Source organism: Girardinichthys multiradiatus, chromosome 3 (genome assembly GCF_021462225.1).
Source record: "Girardinichthys multiradiatus isolate DD_20200921_A chromosome 3, DD_fGirMul_XY1, whole genome shotgun sequence".
Taxonomy (NCBI): domain Eukaryota; kingdom Metazoa; phylum Chordata; class Actinopteri; order Cyprinodontiformes; family Goodeidae; genus Girardinichthys; species Girardinichthys multiradiatus.
This window is the reverse complement of record NC_061796.1, coordinates 6,674,311-6,700,466: the sequence shown is the minus strand read 5'-3', so window position 1 is coordinate 6,700,466 and position 26,156 is coordinate 6,674,311. Positions and strand designations below refer to the sequence as shown.

At 40.5% G+C, this 26,156-nt stretch overlaps 2 protein-coding genes across 5 annotated transcripts; both read right to left on the bottom strand.

Moving 5' to 3' along the window:
* Positions 1–8,481: 8,481 nt before the first annotated feature.
* Positions 8,482–16,029, bottom strand: wu:fe05a04 (zinc finger protein 3 homolog). 2 transcript variants are annotated; one of them, XM_047362020.1, is made up of 4 exons: positions 15,686–16,029; positions 15,097–15,495; positions 12,869–13,836; positions 8,482–9,894 (listed from the first exon to the last, which is right to left on the bottom strand). In XM_047362020.1, the coding sequence occupies exons 2-4, from the start codon at positions 15,491–15,493 to the stop codon at positions 9,094–9,096; spliced, it is 2,166 nt and encodes a 721-aa protein (XP_047217976.1). In that variant the 5' UTR covers positions 15,494–15,495; positions 15,686–16,029; the 3' UTR covers positions 8,482–9,093. The 2 variants fall into 2 exon arrangements, with proteins under 2 accessions (XP_047217976.1, XP_047217975.1); XM_047362019.1 differs by having other exon boundaries at positions 15,097–15,522; positions 15,686–16,026.
* Positions 16,030–18,857: 2,828 nt separating this feature from the next.
* LOC124866327 (zinc finger protein 429-like) lies at positions 18,858–24,227 on the bottom strand. Of its 3 annotated transcripts, none has more exons than XM_047362071.1 (5): positions 24,027–24,227; positions 23,231–23,387; positions 23,033–23,148; positions 21,937–22,080; positions 18,858–21,030 (listed from the first exon to the last, which is right to left on the bottom strand). In XM_047362071.1, exons 2-5 carry the CDS (start codon positions 23,373–23,375, stop codon positions 20,188–20,190), a joined length of 1,248 nt encoding a protein of 415 aa, XP_047218027.1. In that variant the 5' UTR covers positions 23,376–23,387; positions 24,027–24,227; the 3' UTR covers positions 18,858–20,187. The 3 variants fall into 3 exon arrangements, with proteins under 3 accessions (XP_047218027.1, XP_047218030.1, XP_047218028.1); XM_047362074.1 differs by having other exon boundaries at positions 23,231–23,384; XM_047362072.1 differs by lacking the exon at positions 24,027–24,227 and adding an exon at positions 23,597–23,919.
* Positions 24,228–26,156: the final 1,929 nt, after the last annotated feature.

Genomic DNA, 26,156 nt, shown 5'->3' with positions numbered 1-26,156 from the left:
TCTCAGTTATAGAGTAGGGCTTCCTGTTGTGGGAGAGTAAATATCGCTTGATTTTTGTTTTACATTTTGTGACGTTAAATCCACAAACTTCAAAGTACATTATTTTATTGAGACTGACTGTGATAGACAGCCACAAAGTAACGGAGTGGAGAGAAATGACACGTGGATATGGCAGTTTTTAAAAATAAAATCTATAAAGTGTGGCAGTGTGGCTCGCATTTTCATTGAACTCCCCAGAGTGAACCTTGTATGACCCCATTTTACTACAATTGTAGCTGGATTGTCCCTACGAGTTTTGTAACTTTAGAAACAAGAGATCTGCAGATGTTTTGCCCATCCCAGTTCAAAACAACTCTAGTTGAGTCTGAATAAAAACATCTATGGACATCAAATTTCAGGTATTCCACAGACTCTCAATTCAGGTGTGGACTTTGACCTGGCCATGAATATGCTCTGATCTAACCAGTTCCATTCTAGCTCTGGATGGACCTTGTGGGTCAGAGTCCTACTTTTGTTGCTTGTAACTGGTTTTCTTTCAACATTGCCTTGTGTTTAGCTCCATCCATCTTCAAATCAACTCTGAAAAGCACTCCCACAGCCTGCTGCTGCCACCACCAAGTTTCACAATGTTAATTGTAAGACACCCCCTCATATCTCCCCAAAACACACACTCCATCCACAACCCCTCTAGGTTCCTTATGTAGCAAACAATTTAATGAAAACAGATAAACACACAATTTGAAAAGTAGGGTAAATAGCAGTAGTTTGCAGAAACCATATATATTACCTTTGTCTCATCATTATTGATGGGTTATTAGGATGTAACCCAATCATTCAGTTCAATTCAGTTTTTAAATAGTGCCTATTCGTAGTTTGTCACTCCTCTCTGCAGCTTCTGTACTGCTACCCAGCCATTACCCTATTAAGACAGTGTCTCGCCCACGGCCAAAATTGAATAGGTTAAAAAATAATCTAAAATCAGGAAAATCTCAACACAACTCAGACCGAAAAGAAAAATAAAACAATTAAATGTGGCTTACTGAACATAAGATATCTCTCTTCACAGACATTGCTAGTTAGTGACCTGATTTGTGACAATCAGATTGATTTATTTTGCCACACAGAAATCCGGCTGCAGCAAGATGATTATGTTACTATAAATGAGTCAACTTCTACTAATTATTTAAATTTTCACATTCCTCGAAATACTGGGCGAGGAGGAGGAGTAGCAACCATCTTTCAGTCTGATTTATTGATTAGTCCCAGACCAATCAATAGCTACAACTCTTTTGAATATTTAATCCTTAGTTTTCCTCATCCAAATTGCAAAGCACTAAAACCACTTCTGTTTGTTGTTTTGTACCGTCCACCAGGCCCTTACTCTCAAGTTTTAGATCAGTTTTCAGACCTTTTATCTGATTTAGTGTTAAATACAGATAAGGTTATTATAGTGGGGGATTTTAACATTCATGTTGACACTGAAAGTGATAGCCTAAATATAGCGTTTAATGCTATCTTAGACTCAATTGGCTTTGCTCAAAACATTAACAAAACTACCCACCTTTGTCTTCATTCTCTGGACCTTGTGCTGACATATGGCATTGAGTGTAAAGACATAACAATATTCTCTCATAACCCTATCCTGTCTGACCATTTCTTAATAACCTTTGAGTTTGATTTAACCGAGTACTCCACACCTGAAAGAAAATTTCATTATAGTAGATCATTATCAGGTGATGCTGTAACAACCTTTAAAGAATCTGTTTCACTTTTAATTTCCTCATTATCACTGAAAAGCACCCCCATGTTGCGTTTGTCACATCTGGTGTTTTTCCCTGCAACCCATTATGGAAGAAGCGGTATAGAAAATGACTGACTACCAAAGAAGATAATATCCCTCAGTTTGTTTGGGGGAGAATGATCAATTAATTAAAACATCTATGCAAATTTTGTAGTGCAAAATGGAAAATATCATTTTCAACATCTACAGCAAGATATTTAAGTATGTGTAAAGAGGTTCCTTGCTAATCTACACAGCTGTATCAAGGCCACAAAATGCAGTTAAAAGCCTTCAGCTGATTCAAAATGCTGCAGCAAGAGTTCTGATGAAATTGAAAGAGAGATCATATTTCTCCTATTTTAGCTTCCCTTCATTGGCTCCCTGTTAAATCCAGAATAGAACTTAAAATTCTCCTCCTCACATACAAAGCCTTTAATGATTCAATTCAATTCAATTCAATTCAATTCAATTCAATTCAATTCAATTCAATTCAATTCAATTCAATTCAATTCAATTCAATTCAATGATACTTTATTAATCCCAAAAGGAAATTAAATTTTGTTGTAGCTCATTATGAAGGTTTCCTCAAAGAGCCGTTGTAGATGCTGATGGCTGTGGGCAGGAAGGATCTCCTGTAGCGCTCCGTCTTACAGCAGAACTGAAGAAGCCTCTGACTGAAGACACTCTGTTGTTGTAGGACAGTCTCATGAAGAAGATGCTCAGGGTTCTCCATGATGTTCTTCATTTTATGAAGAATCCGTCTTTCCACAATGATCTCCAGAGGTTCCAGAGGAGTCCCCAGAACAGAGCCAGCCTTCTTTATCAGCTTGTTGAGTTTTTTTAAGTCCCTGGCTCTGATGCTGCTTCCCCAGCAGATGATGGCAGAAGAGATCACACTTTCCACAACAGACTTATAGAAGATATGCAGCATCTTGCTGCAAACACCAAGGGACCTAAGCTTCCTCAAGAAGTACAGTCTGCTATGTCCCTTCTTGTAGATGGCTTCACAGTTGCATCTCCACTCCAGTCTGTTGTCCAGGTGAACACCGAGGTATTTATACTCCTCCACCATCTCCACTTCATCTCCCATGATAGAAATAGTTTTTGACTTATTCCTGTTTCTCTTAAAATCTACAATCATCTCCTTTGTTTTAGTCACATTCAAAATGAGATGATTGTTTCCACACCATGCCACAAAGCGGTCCACCACCTTCCTGTACTCAGCTTCTTGTCCATCTCTGATCCACCCCACGACTGCAGAATCATCCGAGTATTTCTGCAGATGACAGGAGTCTGTCTTGTACTGGAAGTCTGAGGTGTACAGAGTGAAAAGGAATGGTGAGAGTACAGTCCCCTGTGGTGCTCCTGTGCTGCTGACTACCTGGTTAGACTCACAACCCTTCAGTCTCACAAACAGTGGTCTGTTTGTCAGGTAGTCTTTGATCCAGGAGATTGTTGAGGCCTCCACCTGAGTCTTCTGGAGTTTCTGACAAAGCAAATGAAATTGGATTGTGTTAAATGCACTGGAGAAATCAAATAACATGATCCTCACAGTGCTACTGGCTTTGTCCAGATGACAGTGGGTTTGTTGAAGCTGGTGTATGATGGCATCTTCAACTCCAAATCCACAGCGATAAGCAAACTGAAGGGTGGTCCTGATGGTTTACTGTTTGCTTACTCAGGTGGGCCAACAGGAGTCTCTCTAGGACCTTCATGATGTGGGATGTCAGGGCAACAGGTCTATAGTCATTGAGGACTGATGAGTGAGTTTTCTTTGGTACCGGAACAAGACAGGAGGTCTCCCACAACACCGGAACCTTCTTCTGGGCCAGGCTAAGGTTGAAGAGGTGCTGCAGAATCCCACAGAGCTGCTCTGCAGAGGCCTTCAGGACTCTAGGGCTGACATGATCTGGACCTGCAGCCTTATTCCGATTCAGTATCCTGTTGCATCTTCACCTGACTTCTTGAGACACATAGGTGGAAGGGGGGAGCAAAAGAAGCATCATCATCTTCTGATATGGTTGAAGGCAAACATGTAGAAGCAGAAGGGTCTAGGGCTGAGGTGGAAGATGAAACATTTGAGGTGTGACAGAAAAGCTGTGTTTCAAAGGAGGGTGGGATGTCTGGCTGTGAGCAGGAGAGGAGGATGCTGAGCTTGTTTCTGAACTGAACCTATTGAAGAATATGTTCAGTTCATTGGTTCTGTCCAGACCTCCATCGGTCTGATTATCCTTCTGCTTGAAGCCTGTGATCTTCTTCATCCCTGTCCACACATCTCTGATATTGTTTTGCTGGAGCTTGCTCTCCAGCTTCTTCTTGTACACCGCCTTGCTCTCTCTTATCTTGACTTTAAGTTGCTTCTGTAAAATCCTCAATAATTCTCTGTCTCCCTCTCTAAAGGCTCTTTTTTCCTTGTTAAGCAGGTCCTTCAGGTCACTGGTGATCCAAGGTTTGTTATTAGGGAAGCATCTCACGGTTCTGGTGGGGATGATGTTATCCACACAGAAGTTTATATAGTCGGTTACACACTCAGTCATGGCATGTCCTCTCCATGTGGCTGGCACAGTGTGTCCCAGTCTGTAGCCTCAAAGCTACTTTGCAGAGCTTCTTCAGCTTCCTGTGACCATTTTCTCACAGTCCTCTTTATTACAGGATGCCTCTGAACAAGGGGCTTATATTTCGAGCAGAGAAAAACAAGATTTTGATCTGATTTGCCTAGAGGAGGTCTTGCTGTAGAGATGTATGAGTCCTTGACATGTGCATAAAACAAATCCAATGTTTTTTTTTCCATTTTAGAGCAGGTGACAAACTGTTGAAACGTTGGAAGTGTAGCAGAGAGTGAAGCATGGTTAAAATCACCAGAAATTGCCACAAAAGCATTGAGGTTTTGTGTCTGTAGCTTAGCAACAACTGAGCTGATGGCATCACATGCAGTGTCGGCAACAGCGGAAGGTGGAACGTAAACTGTTGCCAAAATAACATTGGTGAACTCTCTGGGTAAATAATATGGATGAAAACTTACTGCCAACAGTTCAATATCTGGACTGCAGAGATGACACTTCACAGTAACACCATCTGTTGTTCACAAATTCTAGAATTGCGCCGCTCAAGGTGGCAGCAGGTTGGAGTAGCTTTGTTACTTTTGATTCTGATTTATTCTTTTTTGGGAACTCTTTTTCTTGTGGTGGATACAGTTGATTTTTTTTTTGGATGACTGTCCACTCCAGTGTCGGATGCTGTGCAGCTTGGAGGATTTTTCGTAATACTTTCTATTTTTGGACATTTGTTATGATGCATTGCCATGGCAACGGGGTTGTTTCTTACAACCGGGAGCAGCTGATTAATATCTCAAAAGCTCAAATAATACTTCAGCTACAACCCCAAATCCCTGATGAGTTGAAAAGGAGACGCCGTGGATGCAGAGCAGGAGCTAAGAGAAGAGAGAGAAGGAGGAAGTTCAAACCATCTCTTCCGTCGATTATGATGGGAAATGTGAGATCGTTGGGAAACAAGTTGGATGAACTCCAAGCCCTACAAAGGACCCAGCCAGAGTACCGGGCATGCAGTATCATGTGTTTTACTGAGACATGGCTGCAGGATCATATCCCCGACTCCAGCGTCTCTCTGCCGGGCTTTTTAACTATACGAGCAGACAGAGATTTAAAGAGGAGCGGCAAATGTAAAGGAGGTGGACTGGCAGATGGTGTAATCCAGGACATGTTACTGTGAAGTGTCATCTCTGCAGTCCAGATATTGAACTGTTGGCAGTAAGTTTTCGTCCATATTATTTACCCAGAGAGTTCACCAGTGTTATTTTGGCAACAGTTTACGTTCCACCTTCCGTTGTTGCTGACACTGCATGTAATGCCATCAGCTCAGTTGTTGCTAAGCTACAGACACAAAACCCCAATGCTTTTGTGGCAATTTCTGGTGATTTTAACCATGCTTCACTCTCTGCTACACTTCCAACGTTTCAACAGTTTGTCACCTGCTCTACCAGAGAAAACAAAACATTGGATTTGTTTTATGACTGAGTGTGTAACCGACTATATAAACTTCTGTGTGGATAACATCATCCCCACCAGAACCGTGAGATGCTTCCCCAATAACAAACCTTGGATCACCAGTGACCTGAAGGACCTGCATAACAAGAAAAAAAGAGCCTTTAGAGAGGGAGACAGAGAATTATTGAGTTTACAGAAGCAACTTAAAGTCAAGATAAGAGAGAGCAAGGCGGTGTGCAAGAAGAAGCTGGAGAGCAAGCTCCAGCAAAGCAATATCAGAGATGTGTGGACAGGGATGAAGAAGATCACAGGCTTCAAGCAGAAGGATGATCAGACCGATGGAGGTGTGGACAGAACCAATGAACTGAACACATTCTTCAATAGGTTCAGTTCAGAAACAAGCTCAGCATCCTCCTCTCCTGCTCACAGCCAGACATCCCACCCTCCTTTGACCCACAGCTTTTCTGTCACACCTCAAATGTTTTATCTTCCACCTCAGCCCTAGACCCTTCTGCTTCTACATGTTTGCCTTCAACCATATCAGAAGATGCTGATGCTTCCTTTGCTTCCACATTCCACCTGTGTGTCTCAAGAAGTCAGGTGAAGAGACAACTGGAGAGACTGAATAGGAATAAGGCTGCAGGTCCAGATCATGTCAGCCCTAGAGTCCTGAAGGCCTCTGCAGAGCAGCTCTGTGGGATTCTGCAGCACCTCTTCAACCTTAGCCTGGCCCAGAAGAAGGTTCCGGTGTTGTGGGAGACCTCCTGTCTTGTTCCAGTACCAAGGAAAACTCACCCATCAGTCCTCAATGACTATAGACTTGTTGCCCTAACATCTCCTGTCATCTGCAGAAATACTCGGATGATTCTGCAGTCATGGGGTGGATCAAAGATGGAGAAGAATCTGAGTACAGGAAGGTAGTGGACCGCTTTGTGGTATGCTGTGGAAACAATCATCTCATTTTGAACGTGACTAAAACAAAGGAGATGATTGTAGATTTTAAGAGAAACAGGAATAAGTCAAAAACTATTTATATCATGGGAGAAGAAGTGGAGGTGGTGGAGGAGTATAAATACCTCGGTGTTCACCTGGACAACAGACTGGAGTGGAGATGCAACTGTGAATCCAACTACAAGAAAGGACATAGCAGACTGTACTTCTTGAGGAAGCTTAGGTCTTTTGGTGTTTGCAGCAAGATGCTGCATATCTTCTATAAGTCTGTTGTGGAAAGTGTGATCTCTTCTGCCATCTTCTGCTAGGGAAGCAGCATCAGAGCCAGTGACTTAAAAAGCTCAACAAGCTGATAAAGAAGGCTGGCTCTGTTCTGGGGACTCCTCTGGAACCTCTGGAGATCATTGTGGAAAGACGGATTCTTCATAAAATGAAGAACATTATGGAGAACCCTGAGCATCCTCTTCATGAGACTGTCCTACAACAACAGAGTGTCTTCAGTCAGAGGCTTCTTCAGTTCTGCTGTAAGACGGAGCGCTACAGGAGATCCTTTCTGCCCACAGCCATCAGCATCTACAACGGCTCTTTGAGGAAACCTTCATAATGAGCTACAACAAAATTTAATTTCCCTTTGGGATTAAAAAAGTATTTTTGAATTGAATTGAATTTGAAATACTGCCAGTCCACCTCCTTTACATTTGCCGTTCCTCTTTAAATCTCTGTCTGCTCGTAAGGTTAAAAAGCCCGGCAGAGAGACGCTGGAGTCAGGGATATGATCCTGCAGCTATGTCTCAGTAAAACACATAATACTGCATGCCCGGTACTCTGGCTGGGTCCTTTGTATGGCTTGGAGTCCATCCAACTTGTTTCCCAACGATCTCACATTGCCCATCATAATCGACGGAAGAAATGGTTTGAACTTCCTCCTTCTCTCTCTTCTCTTAGCTCCTGTTCTGCATCCACGGTGTCTCCTTTTCAACTCATCAGGGATTTGGGGTTGTAGTTGAAGTATTATTTGAGCTTTTGAGATATTAATCAGCTGCTCCCGGTTGTAAGAAACAACCCCGCTGCCATGGCAATGCATCATAACAAATGCCCAGAAATAGAAAGTATTAGGAAAAAACCTCCAAGCTGCACAACATCTGACACCGGAGAGGACAGTTGTCCAAAAAAAATCAGCTGTATCCACCACAAGAGGAAGAGTTCCCAAAAAAGAATAAATCAAAATCAAAAGTAACAGAGCTACTCCAACCTGCTGCCACCTTGAGCGGTGCAATTCTAGAATATATGGGAGAATGCTCCCTGGGCGCCACACAATGGCAGCCCACTGGTCCCTATAAGGGATGGGTTAAATGCAGAGGACAAATTTTGTTGTAATGTACATGTGCAATGACCAATAAAGATGATTTTAATTTTTTAATTACATTTTTAAACAAGGGGGCTCATTATTTTATTTCTATGTTCCTTAGCTCTGAAACAAACACTCTAAAAACCTGAGATGTCCAGAAACTGTTGGTTCCTTTAAATCAGGACTGAAACTTTGACTGCTTGCTGTAGCTTTCAATTAAAATTCTCACTAATGAACAGTTCATCCAATCAACGAGCACCTTAAGCAAACCTTAAAAGGTTTTTGCTTTTCAATGAATGTCCTCTGATTTCTGCAGGTCCATTTGGACTCACCTTGACTGTGAATGGTGATTTCTCTTTCAAACAGGATCCATGACAGTATCTGAGACCAAACCTCGCTTCAAAAACAAATGTTTAATCGCCTTTGAAAAACACAGTACAATTAGATTATACATAACACAAATAATGTAAATCCCAAGGTGGCCAAATACCAGCACCACTACTTTTTAACCTTTTAAATACTGAAATGTTTACAGTGAAAAAAAATACACACAAAAAACTGAAGATTTTGATTCTCCACACAAATATACAAGAACCAAGGAGGTGTTTAGGTGTCAACAGAAATCTAACACAACTCTGCATAACTTAGTCACTCCCCACACCTGATCCAGAATACACATTCAAACAGAAACGTACACATTAGTGGAATGCCTTGATGATTATTGAAAGAAAACAGTTTCATCTCCGGCTGCCGTTTCTTTCATTTATTGCCAGCTTTCTGTCCAAAGTCCCAAAGAAAAAAAGAAGGAATCATAGTAACAAATAAGACAATGCTTCCTCTTAATAAATCTGCATGATAGATATTTCCTGTTTTGTGTAATTTTTCAAGTCACTACTAGGAATATAATAACAGTGCCATCTATAGTTTCTGTCTAGAATTATTGCAAAATACGTGTGTCCTTTGCAGGGTGAGTTTTATTCTTCCTCTGATGCATCAGCACAGACACATCTTTAAATGTCCATTTCCATTTTAATGTTTTTCTCTTGTTTACAGTCTGTCAGCTGGCTGCACGTGGACGACCACACATCAACATCAGGACCAGGAGAATGAGGAGCTTTCTTAAAGTCCACTGTTAGAGGAGGTGACGCTGTGTGAGCGCTGAGAGGAGAGAGAACTGTGGACTCTATTTTACATCGCTTTGTTGCACTACACATGTCCATCTGTCCATCCGTCTTGGGTTTTTTCCCTTGCTTTTCTGAACCGTTGGCCTGTCCTGAGATTTCAAATTCGCTCGGCTCACTTTTGACTGAAACAAGAGGAATGTCTGACTCCGCGCATTTAGGCGAGTTTGGCTTTTTGGACAAATCCAAAGGAGTTTCCGGGCCCTGTGCCGTGAAGTCCGTTACCAACTCCAGGCAGGGGTTCAGCGAGGCTCTAACAGCAGCATTCACTCCCATCGGTTCGTTTTTTGACAGTAAAGATGGAGACCCTTGAGGCATGGCCTGCACGACGCCGACAGGTAATGTCTGGGGGTTGCTGGATGGGAGCGGTAGCCCGTCGCTTTGAGTTGGACAGACTGGAAGAAACACCACTAGGTTCATCCCAGGAGGCGGGTTCTCATCCAGAGTTATGGTCCACAGTCCCTCTGATGTCCCCATCTCTGTCCTGGGTGGTCTTGGACTAACGAAATCCTTTCCTGGTGCAGCAGGGCTGTTTGAAGCAGCATCGGCATTAGAACCAGGGGCTGTGTTCTTTAGATCTCTTTTCCGAGGAAGAGAGCTCTTCGAGGTGTGACGCTTCTTAGGAACACTCTGCAACAAACAAACCAAAATCATCATGCAAAAACACTCAGTGTCTGGGAGAGACGCCTAATTGTTTAAGTCTCTGTTAAGCATGTTGGTCCGTGCAAGTTATGGTTACAAAAACAAACAAAAAAACTGGTGGTTATTTGACTTTTATTTGAAAATACAAAAATATTCAATTGAAATAGATGTTTTCGTCTTTCTCTTGGACACAAATGGACCAGGATTATCTTTTAATGCTTACAATAATAAAATTACCAGCAAAAAGAAAAAAAACAATATGGACCGTTTTCTCATATTATGACACTCCACACCTCAACAAGCTTTCTGCAATTTTCAGTGAGTCAAATTTAGGAATTTTAAAGTTATTTTTAAGACTCTCATGAATTATTTTAAGACTAACAATCAATTACAAAAAATATTTACATAATGGTAGGACCAAAACATTTGCCTTTTAACAGGGGGAGTTGCAGCCAGCCCCATTGTGCGAAGCAGAGGTCTGACACAGATTGTTCTTATTTTGAATCAGGCGCTAAACCTTATAGAACGTTAAACTATCTGAATAATGAGAAGAAGTCGGTTTGACCAGCAGGGATAAGGATAACCCAAGGCAGAGATGGAAGTATGGCTTAATCACCACGAAATGGAGATCTAAACTTTAACCCCCAGACTCCATCCCTCAGCTTTTTATAACCAATCATTGAAATGTTTAACAACATCCACTGCATAAAGCATGTGTGCACTGAATGATCAGGGCTTTTCCTCTGGGATATTGTGTGTGCAAGGAGTTAAACTTGTGCAAGCAAATCTGAGTCTTCAATAAAATCTCAAAGGAATCACCCAAAAACCTTTCTCAATTAGACCCAGAATATACATCACCTCCTGGGGTCATATCCCGTATATGTTAAGGGGAGAATGTTAGCAGCAGCGGGGTCAACTCAAAAGAAAAAAAATAAACATTTATCTTTGTCCAAACTCTTTAAGATACGCGTTCATCTTACATTTTTTTTTTATATATCTAGTTTTGTGAAATAATGCGTGATACAAAACTTTTGTAGTGAACAGAAGAAACGGTGCCTCTTCAAGTTACTGTATTCAACCATCCAAGAGGCCTGGAGAGGTGCAGCAGAAATTTACAGCAAATGCAAGAAAATCTGAATTAGAGAGCCCCAAGAGGAAAGCAAATACTGAAAGAGAGCCCGTTACACACCCACATGAGCATTTTTAAATGCTATGACCACTGGTTCTACAACATTTGGACTGGGGGGCTGTATGCAAACACACACCACACTTTTTCAAATTCTTCAAAAAACATGTTAAAACTGGGCTTCATTATTCTTCCAACCTAACAATTCTGCAAGAATTTGTGTTGGTCTATTGAATGAAATATGAACTACACTGGAGTGTCTGGTTGTAATGAAGCAAAATGTGAAAGAGTTCAATTGGGAACGAGTGAAGAAAACAAAAGGATGGATGTTTTACAAGTGATTTTCAAGAAATCAAACACTCAGACAGCAGTGGACTCATGAAACAACACAAGGAACTCAACCAGTGCAGAAAGGAAATAGTCAGCACTAAAATGAGGAACAAGTATTAATTTTACCATTCTAAAGCCACACCTATATGTAGAACAGAAACATTGTCCTCACATTATACTTCATAGCTTATACTCTCACCTCCTGGAAAGAGAAAAATACACCAGATACGGGGACTAAAATGAGTGTTTAACACATCAACAATTTTCAAAGTAAATATATTTCTAAAGCTGTGACTGACATGAATTTCTCACCCATTTTAAGTAGCATCCCATAAAGTGCACAAATACAAAGAAACCAAACCACAGATGTCCATAAATGAAGTTATGTGTTATAAAGTGGAACGACAGAAGAATTCCTCCAAGGACCCAATGTGGAGAGCTTCAGAAAGACGTGGAATTAGCAGGTATAATTGTTTGAAAGAAAACAATAAATATACTCAAACTCCATGCGCAAGACTCCACTGCTGAAGAAAATGCATGTTAAAGCTCGTATAAAGTTTGCCAAACAACATATGAACAAGCGTGTGAAATACTGCGACAATGTAATCTGGTCAGATGACACCAAAATTGAACTCTTTGGACGCCAGAATGCAAACCACATTAGGACGTCGAAAAGGCCCTAAAACCCCAAAACACCATACCAGCAGCAAGTTTAGAGATGGGAACATCATGGTGGGGTTGTTTTTCAACATTGCCAGACCTGAAGAAAGGATGAATGAACAAACCGGCAAGACACTAACACAAAACAAGCAGCGCGGTTAAAGGTTAAGGTTCATAGAAGGAGGCAACAGAAGCTTTAAAACTGTGTGTGAAAAAATGGGCCAAAAATAACACCTGAGCGATGCATATGACTAGTTCCTCCATTCAGGAGGTGTCATGTATTACAGTAACTTTCAGTAAACACTTTCAGTGTTTTCCATGTGTCTTTCTATTTTATTAAACATAATCTATGGACATCTATAGTTTTGATTTATTTGCATGTATGGACTAGATGAGCCGTTAGGCACATCCGGTGAGAATTTTATGTCACTTTTAGAAATATATTTACTTAAACTGGTGATATGTTCCATGCTTTTACTTGCTGCATTTATGGATCTATGTAAAATGAAGGAGGTCTGAGATTTTGCCTTTTTTCAGGTTATAATTTTTTTTGGGGTGAGAAACCCCAACATTTCTGATGAAGTACCGCAAAGGAGCTACACAGGGACATGTTTACTTTTACTATTTGAATGCACAGTCTAATGCTGATCATCAAAAGCCACTACCCTAAACCTCAGTTAATGAATCAAAGTATGATAGCTCCGAAAGTGAGTTACATGTACAAAAGTGACATCATTTTTCCATTATTTTCAAACCTTGATTAGCAAAAACTGATAACAGTGGACAGTATTAACCCAAATGTAAGGCCGGTACACCAGATTGATCCTTTAAAAGTGCTGGACTTACTGCAGGAGAAGGAGTCTGCCCGCAGGTTTTGAGGTGAATGTCGTAGTTTTGCTGGTGAGGGAAGCCCAGCCCACAGCTCTGACAGAAGCAGGGCGACTGCCCGGCATGACCGCCCATATGGGACATCAACAGCAAGGCCGAGCGGAAGCCCTTCCCACACTCTGCACACTTCAGCACCCTCTGGTGAGCACCGGCATGCTTCTTCAGCTCATCCGAGGTGTCAAACCTCTGGCCGCACTCTAAACAGCGGATCTCGTCTGTTTTCTGGTTGGGCTCCTGATTGCCCCAGCAGCCCGTGTCCTTTTTGTGCCGCTGGAAGTCCCCCTGACTGGGGAACTCTCTCAGGCATGCCACACAGTGGATGCGCTCAGGTTCGCATTTGTGTTGCCGGTACAGCTTGGCCAGCCGGAAGTGGCAGCGGCAGCGTATGCAGGTGTAAGGCAGCAAGCTGAGGTGCGAGAAACTATGTTTCAGCAGAGCGTTCTTCTTAGCGAAGGTCTCCCCACAGTCCGTGCACTTAAAGTTGCGAAGGCACCTCTTCTTTCTGTGCCGTGCCAAGGACTTCTCGGTGCGGAAACTGCGGCCGCACTTGTCGCATACAATGTTTACCACACACTTGTGCAACCGCACGTGGTTCTCGCACTCCTTCAGAGAGGCGAATACGCGTTTGCACAGGTCGCACTCGTAAAACTGCTCCTCAAAGTGCGTTCTGGACAGGTGCTGCTTCAGGTCTTCCTGCGAGGAGAAGCCAGTAAGACAGATGCGACACCAGTGGCACTCCACTTTGGCCTTGGCGTGTGTGCGTAGGTGGAGTCTGTAGTTGTAGATCTGACAGAAGCGCTTCCCACATTCGGCGCAGCAGTACGGACGCGCTCCTGTGTGCAGATTCATGTGGTCCTGGAGCTTAAACTTGGAGGGGAGCTGGAGGCCGCAGATGCTGCAGCAGAAGTCACCGGAATTACTCTGCTCTGTGGGGGAAATACAAAAAAAAAAAGTAGCTAATGAGTAGGTCATGCATATAGATGAACAGTCAACATTATGCTATGGAACTAAATGGATCAAGATTCTCCATCCGCTGCAGAGCGCAATGAAAGCAAATGCTAATGTAGGCAGTCCTATTTTCTGAGGAAAAATTGGTTTCCTGAGGTGCTTGCAGACTTGCATCAATGTCTGCAAAGAAAGTAGAAACTTCAAAACTGCTCCAGGCAATTAGTCCTGCACAGCATAAGCAGACCTTTGCCTACAGTGACCGTTGTCCAGGAAATCTGAGAAGCTAGACAAACAAGGAGCGTCTGTAAATCCCAAACATGTGGCTAAAAATGTACTTACCTGGCATTAGCTGCTAGGCAGCTGGTAGCAGCTTGGAGCAGAGAACTACTCGTGTTACTTCCTTCTGCATGTAGTGAAAATAAAAGCAAAATGGTTCTTTGGCAGCACTTTGGTGGTTGAAATATTTTAGTTTTACTGAGCGTCTGAGACTCTGCATTCAAAACGTCGAGTTATTGTGTTCATCATGTATAGTTTTAATAATAGTTTCGTTTTAAACCAGTAATAACCATGAGAAATGTTCATTCCCTACCTAAGCTAAAACCTGTATAAACAGGTTTTATTACAAATAGCAGTAATCGACCACCAATTATCTAATCGGTGCATAGCAGTGGCATAAACGCGCAAAAGTTTTAGGCAGGTATAAAAGAATGCTGTAAACAAAAATGGAAGTGTTAAAATCTAATTTTCAGCAATCAACAAAATGCAGTGAATGAACAAAAGAGAAATCTGAATCAAATCAATGTGTGGTGTGACCACCTTCGCCTTCAAAACAGCATGAATTCTTCTAGGTACACTTGACCACAGTTTTTGAAGGAACAGGGCTGGTAGGTTGTTCCAAACATCTTGGAGAACTAACCACAGATCTTCTGTGGATGTAGACTTTCTCACATCCTTCTGTCTCTTCATGTCATCCCAGACACTCCATGATGTTGAGATCAGGGCTCTGTGGGGGTCATACTATCACTTCCTGTAAGTTCTGTTCTTCTTTACGCTGAAGATAGCTCTTAATGACTTTGGCTGTATGTTTGGGTTTGCTCACTTAGCATTTTGTAAATTGATAAGAATAAACAATCATTTATATTTCTGAAAGCATTTTTGTTTACAGTATTTCTTCACACCTGCTTAAAACTTTTGCACAGTACTATATGTCTAAATTGTGACAATTCATCCAGTCTTACCATTACTTAGCTCCTCCTCGTCCTCCTCATCCTCCTCCTCATCAAACTCCTCTTCCTCGAACACCTCGGACACATCACTGTCGTCCGAGTCATCGTCCACCTGCTTCTGAACCTCTGCTGTCTTCACCTGGGGGTCTTTTTGTCCATCTTTCTCTGGCTGAGGGGCCTCCGTTGAGTGATCGCTCTTACTGGATCCTGAAGGAGGTGCAGCAGCCCCGTTGACAGCTTCTTCTCCGTCCCTGAGCTTCTTTTCCGGGGTTACGTCTGCCATTGAAGCAGCAGAATGTGGGAGTAACTTTTCTGAGCGGATTCGTCCTGATGGAAAGTCCTCCTCAGGAGGGACATCCAGAAATCCCGGATTTGCCAGCAGGATGTCACGGGTGGAGTCGGTAGACATAGCTGCCGAGAGGAGCATTTGATTACTCCCTATAAACGAGAAGCATGTTGGTTTTATTAAACTCATGTATCAAAGCTCAGCTTTAACGCGATTTATCTGTTTAAACATAAATCCCTCTTCTTCGATTGAAATACAAGTTTTAATTTCGACGGATCTTCCTTTATGGCAAACCTTACTGCTCTGGTGGCTCACCTGGCAGGAATGATGATGATGATGGTTCAGTGTGCGATGACAGCCTTTTTTTGTTCTCTTTAAACCAAAACAAATCACACACATGCCGTGTGCGATGGAAACAACTAAGATAAGCAGTAAACACGGCGTGAAACCTGAGCGATAACCACTAACCAGCCAGTCGATTGCTCTGACCTGCCTCCATGATAAACCGTGATCAGGACAACAAAGCCAACCACTCCAAGCAACAACCCCCCGAGGCTGACGAAGCGCTCTCTGGCGCTCCCAGCGTCCTGGAGTGGTATTACAGTTCATGTCAGCAACACCGGTTTATGATTTTTATGCAAAATGGTATAAGTCCATAAAGTAATGCTCTTGTACACCAATATGGAAAGCAATGAAGTTTTGAAAACTAGAAAGGCTAACAGTAGTTTTCTCATCTCTGACAGACACAACAGTTTGTCACATTACAGTCACAAAGTCCAATGTATTTTATGAGATTTTATGTTAGTGTGTCATTTTGAAAGGAAAAAAATAATGGTTTTCATTTTTTTGACAAATATAAATCTGACCATTTAGGCATGCATTTGCATTCAGCCCTCCTGAGTCATTACTTTCTAGAACCACTATTACTGCTGCAAGTCTCCGTCTTGCTGTTTGTCTCTACCAGCTTTGCACATCGAGAGAATGATTTTTTTGCTCGTTCTCTTTTGCGAAATAGCTCAAGCTCAGTTAGAGTCCCAAGTTCTGATTCTTTTGCAGTCTCGAATGAGCTTTCTTCTAGGACTGCCCTGTATTTAGCTAGCCTTTCTGCCTCCGCTGAAGAAACGCATCCCTGCATCATGATGCTGCCACTGCACTGGCTCAGAGCGAGGATGACGTGTTCAGCCTTAGGGCTTTGCATTTAGGCCAAAACATTCATTTTTGGCTTAATCTGACTAGAGTAGAGCAACACCTTCCACATGTTTGCTGTGTCTCTTACGTGGTTGATGGCAAAACACAAAAGGGCCTCTTTTAGCTTTCCTTTTGCCACTCTTCCATAAAGGTCAGATTTGTTAAGTGCAAAACTAGTCATAACATAGTTGTCCAGTCAACAGATACTCCCTTAGTCACTTCTGTACCATGTCACACTAACAGGTTGAATCGCTGTAATCTAATATGATTCAAGCAAAAGAACATTAAATTTAACACCTTTGTATAACAATAGGAGAAAATAGTGCGTAACTTAATAATGATTTATTACAAATAAGCAAAAAGCCTCACAGTTTCAATACAAAGCTCTGAAGAGCAACCTAAAATCCTAGAAATACGTTGGATTACGACATGCTGCATTTTTAGAAGAATAATTCTTTTCAAGCACATATGAAGAACCCAATTACCATGAAAGCTGTTAACATGTTTATCTTCAACTAAACTACCAGAAAAAGTTGTAATGATGCAAAAAGCTAACTTCAGCCAATGATTCATCAGCTAAGGTGAACCACCTTTACAGGTGATAACTTGAAGTAGTCATTTTCTGTGTGAAATTATCAGTCATCATCATCATGGAGGAATTTTGGGCCGCTCTTCTACATAACATTTGCAGACTTTCATTTATGGATCTAGCTCTTTCAAGGCCCTGTCACACAATTGTAATCAGGTTGAGGACTTTGACTGGACCAATGAAACAAGTTGATTGTTTTTTCCTCCTCTTCTGTTGTAGATTTGGATTTGTAGCTGTTAGTGGCAGTGCTTGCAAGAATGCTGCGCCAGGCAAGCTCCTCGTCACTCCATACACAACCAAACACATGCCTGCTCCTCTGATTACACCTTTTCCACAAAACCATTGTTTTTAAAATCATGCATCATAATCAGAAACAAATATTGATCTAATAATCATTTATCTAGATAGATGGATAAATAGATTTATTTCAACAATACATCAAAAATGCTTCTGAGGAAACTAAAAGTCCCCTATTTTCCCACATACTGTAGAAATTTCACAAACAGTTTGAAATCATCTGTAATTTCTCTACAATTCAGTCCAGATTTGACAAGTCATTAGTTAGTGCTTTTTAATCAGCCAGTCAATAAACTTTATTTATAGACTTTCATACATGCAAATGTAACATTTGTGATTACAGATGTTACAGATCATATGACAATAAAGTATTAAACGAGATAAATAAATCAACTAATACTAAGGTTGTTCTAATGTTAAAGGAAACACTGTAAAGGCTCTTACATGTTATTATGAATAGAATAAAGGTTTCCAAAATATCAACTTGTATTTTAAAAAATCTTTATTCAGTGTAAAATTAACCCTGTAATATTCTGAACCAGAGATGGCTAAATACATTCCAGTCTCTTTAAAAAACACAGGAACAGCCATTTAGTTTAGCCCAAATCATTAACTGTGAATCAGAAACCAAGTTCAGGGTCATGAGCCACCCAGAGTGTACAGGAAGAGTTGTTGGTGTGCAAGCAGCAGCCGCTCCCATTGACTTGTCAAATTCCTATTTAATCAGCCCCAAGACTGCCCTGCTGTCTGCTGCGAGATGACCCGATTTAATCCAAGGTTCTGCTGTAGGACATCCAGGTCTCATATTTGATTCTAAAGTACTGTAGAATAAAGAGAGGTTCATGGTTGACTCAATTCCTGCCGGCTGCCCCAGGTCCTCTGACTACAAAACACACAAACCATCATTTGAAAACTTAAATTGTGCTGCCATCTTTTCACAGAAAAAACGTCTTTTTCTTGGCCACTCTTAAAAAAAAAACATCCCCTTTGTTCAGTATTGTTTTAACTACTGTTGTGAAACTGGCTTTATATTAACACACACCTTTATTCTGCAGAATAAAAAAATCTTCCAAAGCTTCTGCTTTTATAGAGATGGTCACACTAACTAGTGCATTTCATTAGTAGCAGCTAGTTTTCCTATTAAAAGCCTATGGAAGCAGCAGGGATGTAGAGATTTTTAGTCATAAATACATCTCATGTCTTTACATAAGACACCAAATCTGTTAACACACCGTTTTCTCTGTGCATCAGTGGTACCAGTCTAATTAGCACTTAGAAGTCGCTAGGAACAACTGTGAATATCAAACGATATAAAGCACCACTATCACATCATTATGTTTTGTCTCTTCATAAATGTACAAATCAGGTTATCATGAATCCACATGTGGCCGACTCAGAACTGACAACACTGTCTTTCATCAGTGGCTGTCCCTTTGGGACAGCCTGTTTATTACATTTTTGCAGTGTCCAGACACAATGAGGAGAAACTAAATGATATACACAGTTTCTGATGGGAATCTAGAGCTTTTTAAGACAGGAAATATTACTTTAACAAGTAAAAAACAGAAGGTGGAAATTTTCAGTAAAAGCAAAATCAGGATTATTAAGGATATTTTTTGCCCAAATGCCAAACATTCTAGATTACATCTGGAGTGTTTAGCCACCGTCCTCTTGTGGCAAAAAACACAAAAATTTCTGTCATGGAAATTTAATTAAAAAAGCTAAGATGCAAAATAAGCCAAAATGGAAGCAAAAACTATACATAAAATTTTGTTTAACAAACAACGGTCCTGTTTACATGACGATTTAATGAAAATGGGATCATTTCTCAGCTTCTCTTAACACATCGACATTTTAATTACAATCTCCATGAACACGACTAGAAAGGTGAAACAGTGTAATTCCCCACCTCCCCACTAGTAGGCAGTATGTTCTTTGAGACTCAACATGTGCAAACCCTTCCTGTTTAAAAAAAAAGGGTAGAAAATTAGCACTTCGTCAAAGACCTTTGTTAGATTGAAAAAGAGCCAGCAGCACAAACACTACTCTGCAGTCCGCTATTATTGTTAATTTCTTCTTCTGTGGGTTTTAAACTGGTCATGCTGCGCAGATTCCGTTTTTCCATGTCTACACGACAATGGAGACTGGGACGTTCCAGACTGGACGTCTTTAACCGTTTCCAAAGTGTGCCGTTTTTAGACAAAACGCACGATGTTGCCATGTAGAACAGTAGAAACGCAGCAAAACGTTTCCGTTTTCAGTAAAAACGTGTAAACAGGGCCTGAATGTTCACATAGTATCTCTAAAATGCATCTAATTATTTAAAGCATGTACTTATATCTGTTGGGGGTGAAGAACAAAAACGTACAAATAAAAAACCCTCACAAAGTGAGTAAATCAACTGAAAATACCAAATTTAAAGCACACACTTCAAGCTAAAAAAAAATATTTAAAAAGTAAATCAAACTTGCTTCTTTATACAGCTGGACTGTTTCATGACAAACAGCGTAATAGATGTGTTAGAAACATGGCTAGTCAACTTATGAGATGTGTCCAACTTCAGCAGCTTATAATCAAGCTCAGCTTTAAAAGTATCAACATACTAAAACCTGATTCTTCAAACCATTCCCAGTTCATTTAATAACAGCTCCACTCTGATGTCACCCAAATTTAAAAGAAAGGGACAATTCAGGACTAAATTACTGAAAAACCACAAACTTCCTGAAGGGTACCCATGACTAAATTATCTATTGGCGCCTGACTTTTCAGGGTTTTCTGGCTTCTCCTCTGGGTGGCTCTTCAGGTGAGCTTGCAAGGTGCGCTCCCGGCTAAAGCTCTTTCCACAGGTCGGACAGGATAAACGGCCGACGGCGTGAGCCCGCGACATGTGGGCTTCCAGTTGCTCAGGACGGGCAAAACTCTCTTCACATTCTTCGCAGGGATGGGCTTTCCGTGGGGTGTGTTTCTCTTTCTTGTGAGAACGGAGCTGAACCAAGCCAGGGAACGTGAGGTCACATTCTGTACAGGGGATCTGACGAGGCGGAGCGGGGTCTTCTTTTGGTTTCTTCTCCTTTGCCGGTGCTTGACGGTCATCCTCTGAGCTTTTTTTATCTTCCGTCTCTGATGCTGCTTTAGAAGGACGGCCACGCTTTGCTCCACCTGCTTTTCCTTTGTCTTCTCCTGGGGTTACTGCAGACTCCACTGTGCTGCTGGCCTTTGTTGACTCCTCGGAAATCTCTTCTTCATCCTTCTTTTTCCGCTTTGCCTTTTTCTCAGAACCTGCTGGCTCTTCGGCTTTGGCCGGGCGACCCCGCTTCTTGACGGGAGAAGCGCTGCCGTTGCACTGCTGGCCTTCAGGGTACTTTTCCTGGTGCGCCTGCAGATCTGATTCTGCTTCAAATCCTTGTCCGCACTTCTTACAACGATGAGGTTTTGATGGATCCTCTGGCTGTTCTGCACTCTCATCTGGGCGTGGATGCTGGGTCAGGCGGTGGGCACGAAGAAGTCCAGGACTGCGAAAGGTCTGGCTGCAATCTTTACAGACCAGAAGTTTCTCTGGACACACTTGCCTTCTGTGGGATGTGAGCTACAAAGGACAAATGAAGAAACATTTTACACTTAAGTACAATACTGATATGAAGTACATTCCAAAATTATTCATACCACTTGAAGTTTTCAATTTGTCAGGTTAGAAACAAACTGTTAGACAAACACAAAGCGGCACATGATACAGTGGAAGAAGGATATGTTTCTTCAATGAATCATCTGGAATTTCAGGCGCCCTGAATCATTACTTTGTAGAACCACCTTTCACTGCAATTACAGCAGCAAGTCTGTTGTCATATGTTTCTACCAGCTTTTCACATCTAGAGGCTGAAATCTTTGCCTCTTCTTCTATGCAAACTAGCTGAAAAAGCCCTCTCCACAGTATGATTCTGCCACCACTATGTTTCAGTGTGGAGATTGTGTGTTTTAATCCACAAATAGCATTATGCATGTAAAGCCAAGTTTTGATATCATCCGTATGGAGCATCTTTATCCAGGTTTGCTGTGTCCCCAGGCATGGAAACTTTCTCCCTGACCCGTGCGCTGTGTTCCTTGGTCTTGATTGTCCACACCTGAGGCCCTCACAGAATAGCAGGACTTGTGCTAAGATTTAACTACACACAGGTGCACCTTATTAGGATTTTATTTTTAGGAAGGAGACAAACACAAAGACATGCCAGATTTTAGATTTGAGTTTTTATAAAAACCTTTTCCTTTTCCATCTACTTCAACATGATGCACTTTTTTGTGTTGGTCTCTCAAATAAAATCCCGTTTAAAGTAAATTTAACCTTGGAATGTGACAAAAAGTGAAAAAAAAAATAAAAGGATATTAATATGTTTAAAATACACGGTAAGAATGCATTTATTGCCTAATAGAAACATTGTTTTAAATGCTTCCTTTTTTTCACATCTGAGGGATTTGATTAAGTAAAAGAAAATCATACCTCAGAGAACGTTTTAAAGCTCTCCTTGCAGTGAACACATTTGAAAGGCTTGTCATCATTGCTGTGTGTCGGCTGATGCTGCGTTAGTTCCTCAGACGACAGAAATGTGCGGTCACACACGTAGCATGTAAACAGTGTGTTTCCCTGTGCAGAGATAAAATACAGAGACACCAGAATTAAAACTATTCAAGCCAAATAAATACATTCTAAATTAAACTCAAAAAGGGGTACATTTAAATAAAATGCATGTAAATCCATATGCTGGTATTATAAATATGCATGTTAGACCATGTGTGTAAGTCAAATATTAATACAGCAACAATTTTAAAAGCTGAAATTCTAGGGTATTTATTTGTGGTGACCCCCCAAAAAATAGTTTTTAATGTTTTATTAACTATTGCCACAATGTGACAAACAATTTCTGATGAAGGTTCATTCTTTTCAGAAGTTACAATAAATGCCAGTTAATTGACTTTTCATTTATTTAGCTATTCATCTCTATTGAAACATTACAATCATAAGGATAATGAAACACTTGCTATAATTACCTAAAACTGAAATTAAACATGACAAATATGTATTACCTTTGACTAAAACCCAAACTAATTAGAGTAGTCCTTAGATTATTTTCTTCTTTATATGAAAAATGAATAATGTTTCCTTTAAATTATCATCAGAAAATCTCCAAACAACAACCCACAAAAGCCAACAGAAAGCTGGTTTTAAGCTGGTGGCATTACAACCAATCCAATGTTTGCAATTAAATATTTTGAATTAAATATAACACAATTTTGCAGAATTTAGACTTCTGTCTGCATTATTATATATCGTTAGCCTCATAAAATAATTGCCTAAGGCAAATTATGGCAAATAAAAATTAAGCAATGAGGCTAACAATATGTTGTATTGGAATTTTACAACTACAAAGGATAAACATTCACTGAATATAAAACTTGAATCTAGAAATAGGGCACATTAGAAATGTAAATAATGGTATAAAGCTAAATGAAAGAGGTTAGACACGGTCAAGCAACTATAGTCAATGATGAAGAGTAGACAAACAGCTAACATAATCAAAGGTGCTTGGGAAATGTACCTGCTGAAGCTGCTGTTTGTACTCTTCCCTGTGGCTCTTCTTCATGTGTCTCTCCTTTGCTTTGGCGTTGCAGAAGGTGATGAAGCACTGGAAGCACTGCAGGTTCTCATGCTGGTCTAAAAGCACACACAGAGACATGGTTAGGGTTCTATTCGTACTACAATCTCGGTTCAAACTGGGCCCATCTGAAGCACTTACAGGACTGGACAGAGGGAGCCGGAGGTCCATTCAGAATGACGGGTTTGTATGGTTCTGCTGGCTTTTCAGGGGGAGCTTCTGGTGGTGGGTCTGGCAAGCCCCGTCCCAGCACTATCTCCTCTATGTTCAAAATGTCTGAGTCCATCCTACAACACTGCTGCGACACAACAAAATAAAACTAAAGAGTCAATACAACGTGAAAAAACACTACTGTTTAACAACATTATCCCATAAACAGAAATTCTGATAAAATAACTAGAAAAAAACTTGAATTAAGTTAGGGTAAATACATAAAACTCTAAATAGTATATTTAAAAACTAGGCGACATGTAATACCAAATACCTAAACATTTAAGGCAGGACTACCTCTTAAGTTGAAGCTGACGTTCGACGTAACGTCAAGGCCGCCAGCTAAGCTAACTAGCTTCACGCCAGTTTACAATACTGCGAAATATAAAACTGTACGTTTTCAACCCCCTCCTGTAACTAGATAGTAAAATTAATTCTCTCAGTTATCGGTTAACTTCGCTTTAATGTAATCTGTCTGCATGTAGCTAATGGTGGAAACAAAGTAGCAGACTAGTTGAGCGGGTTACCGACAGCTAGTTAGCACTAACAACACTCCTGCCATTCAAAAAAGACCCGCAGATTTCGCGTCCGCTCACGCAGCGAGTTTCAAATTATCTTTCCACACCGATTACCGGCCGACAGCCAATTTGAAGTGCGTTATATAACTACAGCAAAATAATACTAATGAATGAAAAGGACAATTATGCTAAAAACAAGAGAACGTTACCTCGAACCGCTCTTTGAAGCTAGTTTGACTGAAAGAGTTGACCCTAGAAGTACAGGAGATAGATCGCGCACTTCCTCCAGTGTGTTGATGGTGGTGATGATGGGGACAGCCAAGATGGCCGCCGCCTGGACTGCTCGGTGTGGTCACTGTTTGATTTGGATTTGGACAAAAGGTAAACGGTCAAAACACCAATGAAGTTGAAGCTGGGGGGCCTGATAACGACCACGAGTCTGAATCACATAGAATTACCAGTAAAGACTATACAACACTTCAATCAATTACTCTTCTCTTATTTGCAAAGCAACAATACATTCTTTTTTATATAAATTTTTACTATACAGTTGATACGTAATAGTGTGCTCTACTAAAGGAAAATCCAACTAATGCACAAAAAACTGGCAAGATTAGACACAGCGCAAATTTGAAAATTACAATTTTCTCTATAAATGGTAAATCTATGGCAGATCTAAATCACGTGACCCAACGCGACTCAAAAAGTACTTTTTTTTTTTTTTAAAGTTTTTATATATACAAATAGAATGACGCAGAGCTAATTATATTCAGTTTTGATATAATTTAGATTGTTCTGAACATTTAAACATTGTATCTAACACCGATAGATGTTTTTTATGAATGTCCTTATTTTGAATTTGCAAATTGGCAACAAGTGTTTGGCGGAAACTTTGATCAGTGGGTCAGTACATTTTAAAAGTGCAACACAGGAGTTGGATATTTTATGCTCGTTCTGTTTTGTCCCAAAAAACAAACAAGCTTCAAACATACATTTTCATTGTATGTTTGAAGCTAACATTTCTAGGTTGTAAGTGGCAAAATTAGCAGGAAGTCAGAGCTCCAAAACAGAAACAAAAGGGCTCTTCACCAACATCAGTCTCCCTAAATCCAATTTGCCTACCATGTGTTTAAAGATAGCACTTCCGGTAATATATCCAAAGTGAAAGCCTGTTATTGTTTTTCCATGTTTGCACATATGAATATTTATTAGCAATTTCACCAGTACTGAGAAATGTAATGTAAACCAAAACGATGAAAATTCCTTATTTTTAAAATTAAAAAATAATAACAATAATGGAATGTATGACAAAGAATAAATTCGAACTTAAAGTAGTTAAACTCATCCAGACATCCCGTCGGATGCAAATAATGAGGATAGTTACTCCGCATTTTGAATGGTTGCCATGTTTAAACGATGGAGAACAGGCTCAAAACCAGGGGAGATGAAGTATCAGCATTTAATTCAAGTTGAGCAGGGAATTTTGATATATTTTTATTGTCATATTTTTTCAGTTTCTATATTACTTTTGTTTTCTAATATTTGTAAAGCGCTTTGGTCAACTGACAATTGCTTTATAGTGTGCTACTTTAAAAACTTTGATTTGAATGTACCGCAACACAGCCTCATCACTTTGTCCTACATGTTGCTTGGTAACAACAGTTTATATTTGTATAGCATACCTATTAACATAGTCATTGTAAACGTAGTTTTTCTAGAAGATTGTTGTTGTTTTTTTAATAAATGTTTTTGACATTACTTAGAAAGATATTGCAATTAACAATGATGGATGAATTCCATCAAGCCTTTTGTTTTTCAGTTTTATGACCTAATGCATACAGGCATATACAGTGCATTGAGAAAGTATTCGGCCCCCTTGAAATTTTCAACCTTTTGCCACATTTCAGGCTTCAAACATAAAGATCTAAAATTCTAATTTTTTGTGAAGAATCAACAACAAGTGGGACACAATCATGAAGTGGAATGAAATTTATTGGATGTGTCAAACGTTTTTAACAAATAAAAAACTGAAAAGTGGGGCGTGCAATATTATTTGGCCCTCTTGCGTTAATACTTTGTAGCTCCACCCTTTGCTGCAATTACAGCTGCAAGTCGCTTGGGATATGATTATCAGTTTTGCACATCGAGAGACTGAAATTCTTGCCCATTCTTCCTTGCAAAACAGCTGGAGCTCAGTGAGGTTGGATGGAGAACGTTCGTGAACAGCAGTCTTCAGCTCTTTCCACAGATTCTCGATTGGATTCAGATCTGGACTTTGACTTGGCCATTCCAACACCTGGATACGTTTATTTGTGAACCATTCCATTGTAGATTTGGCT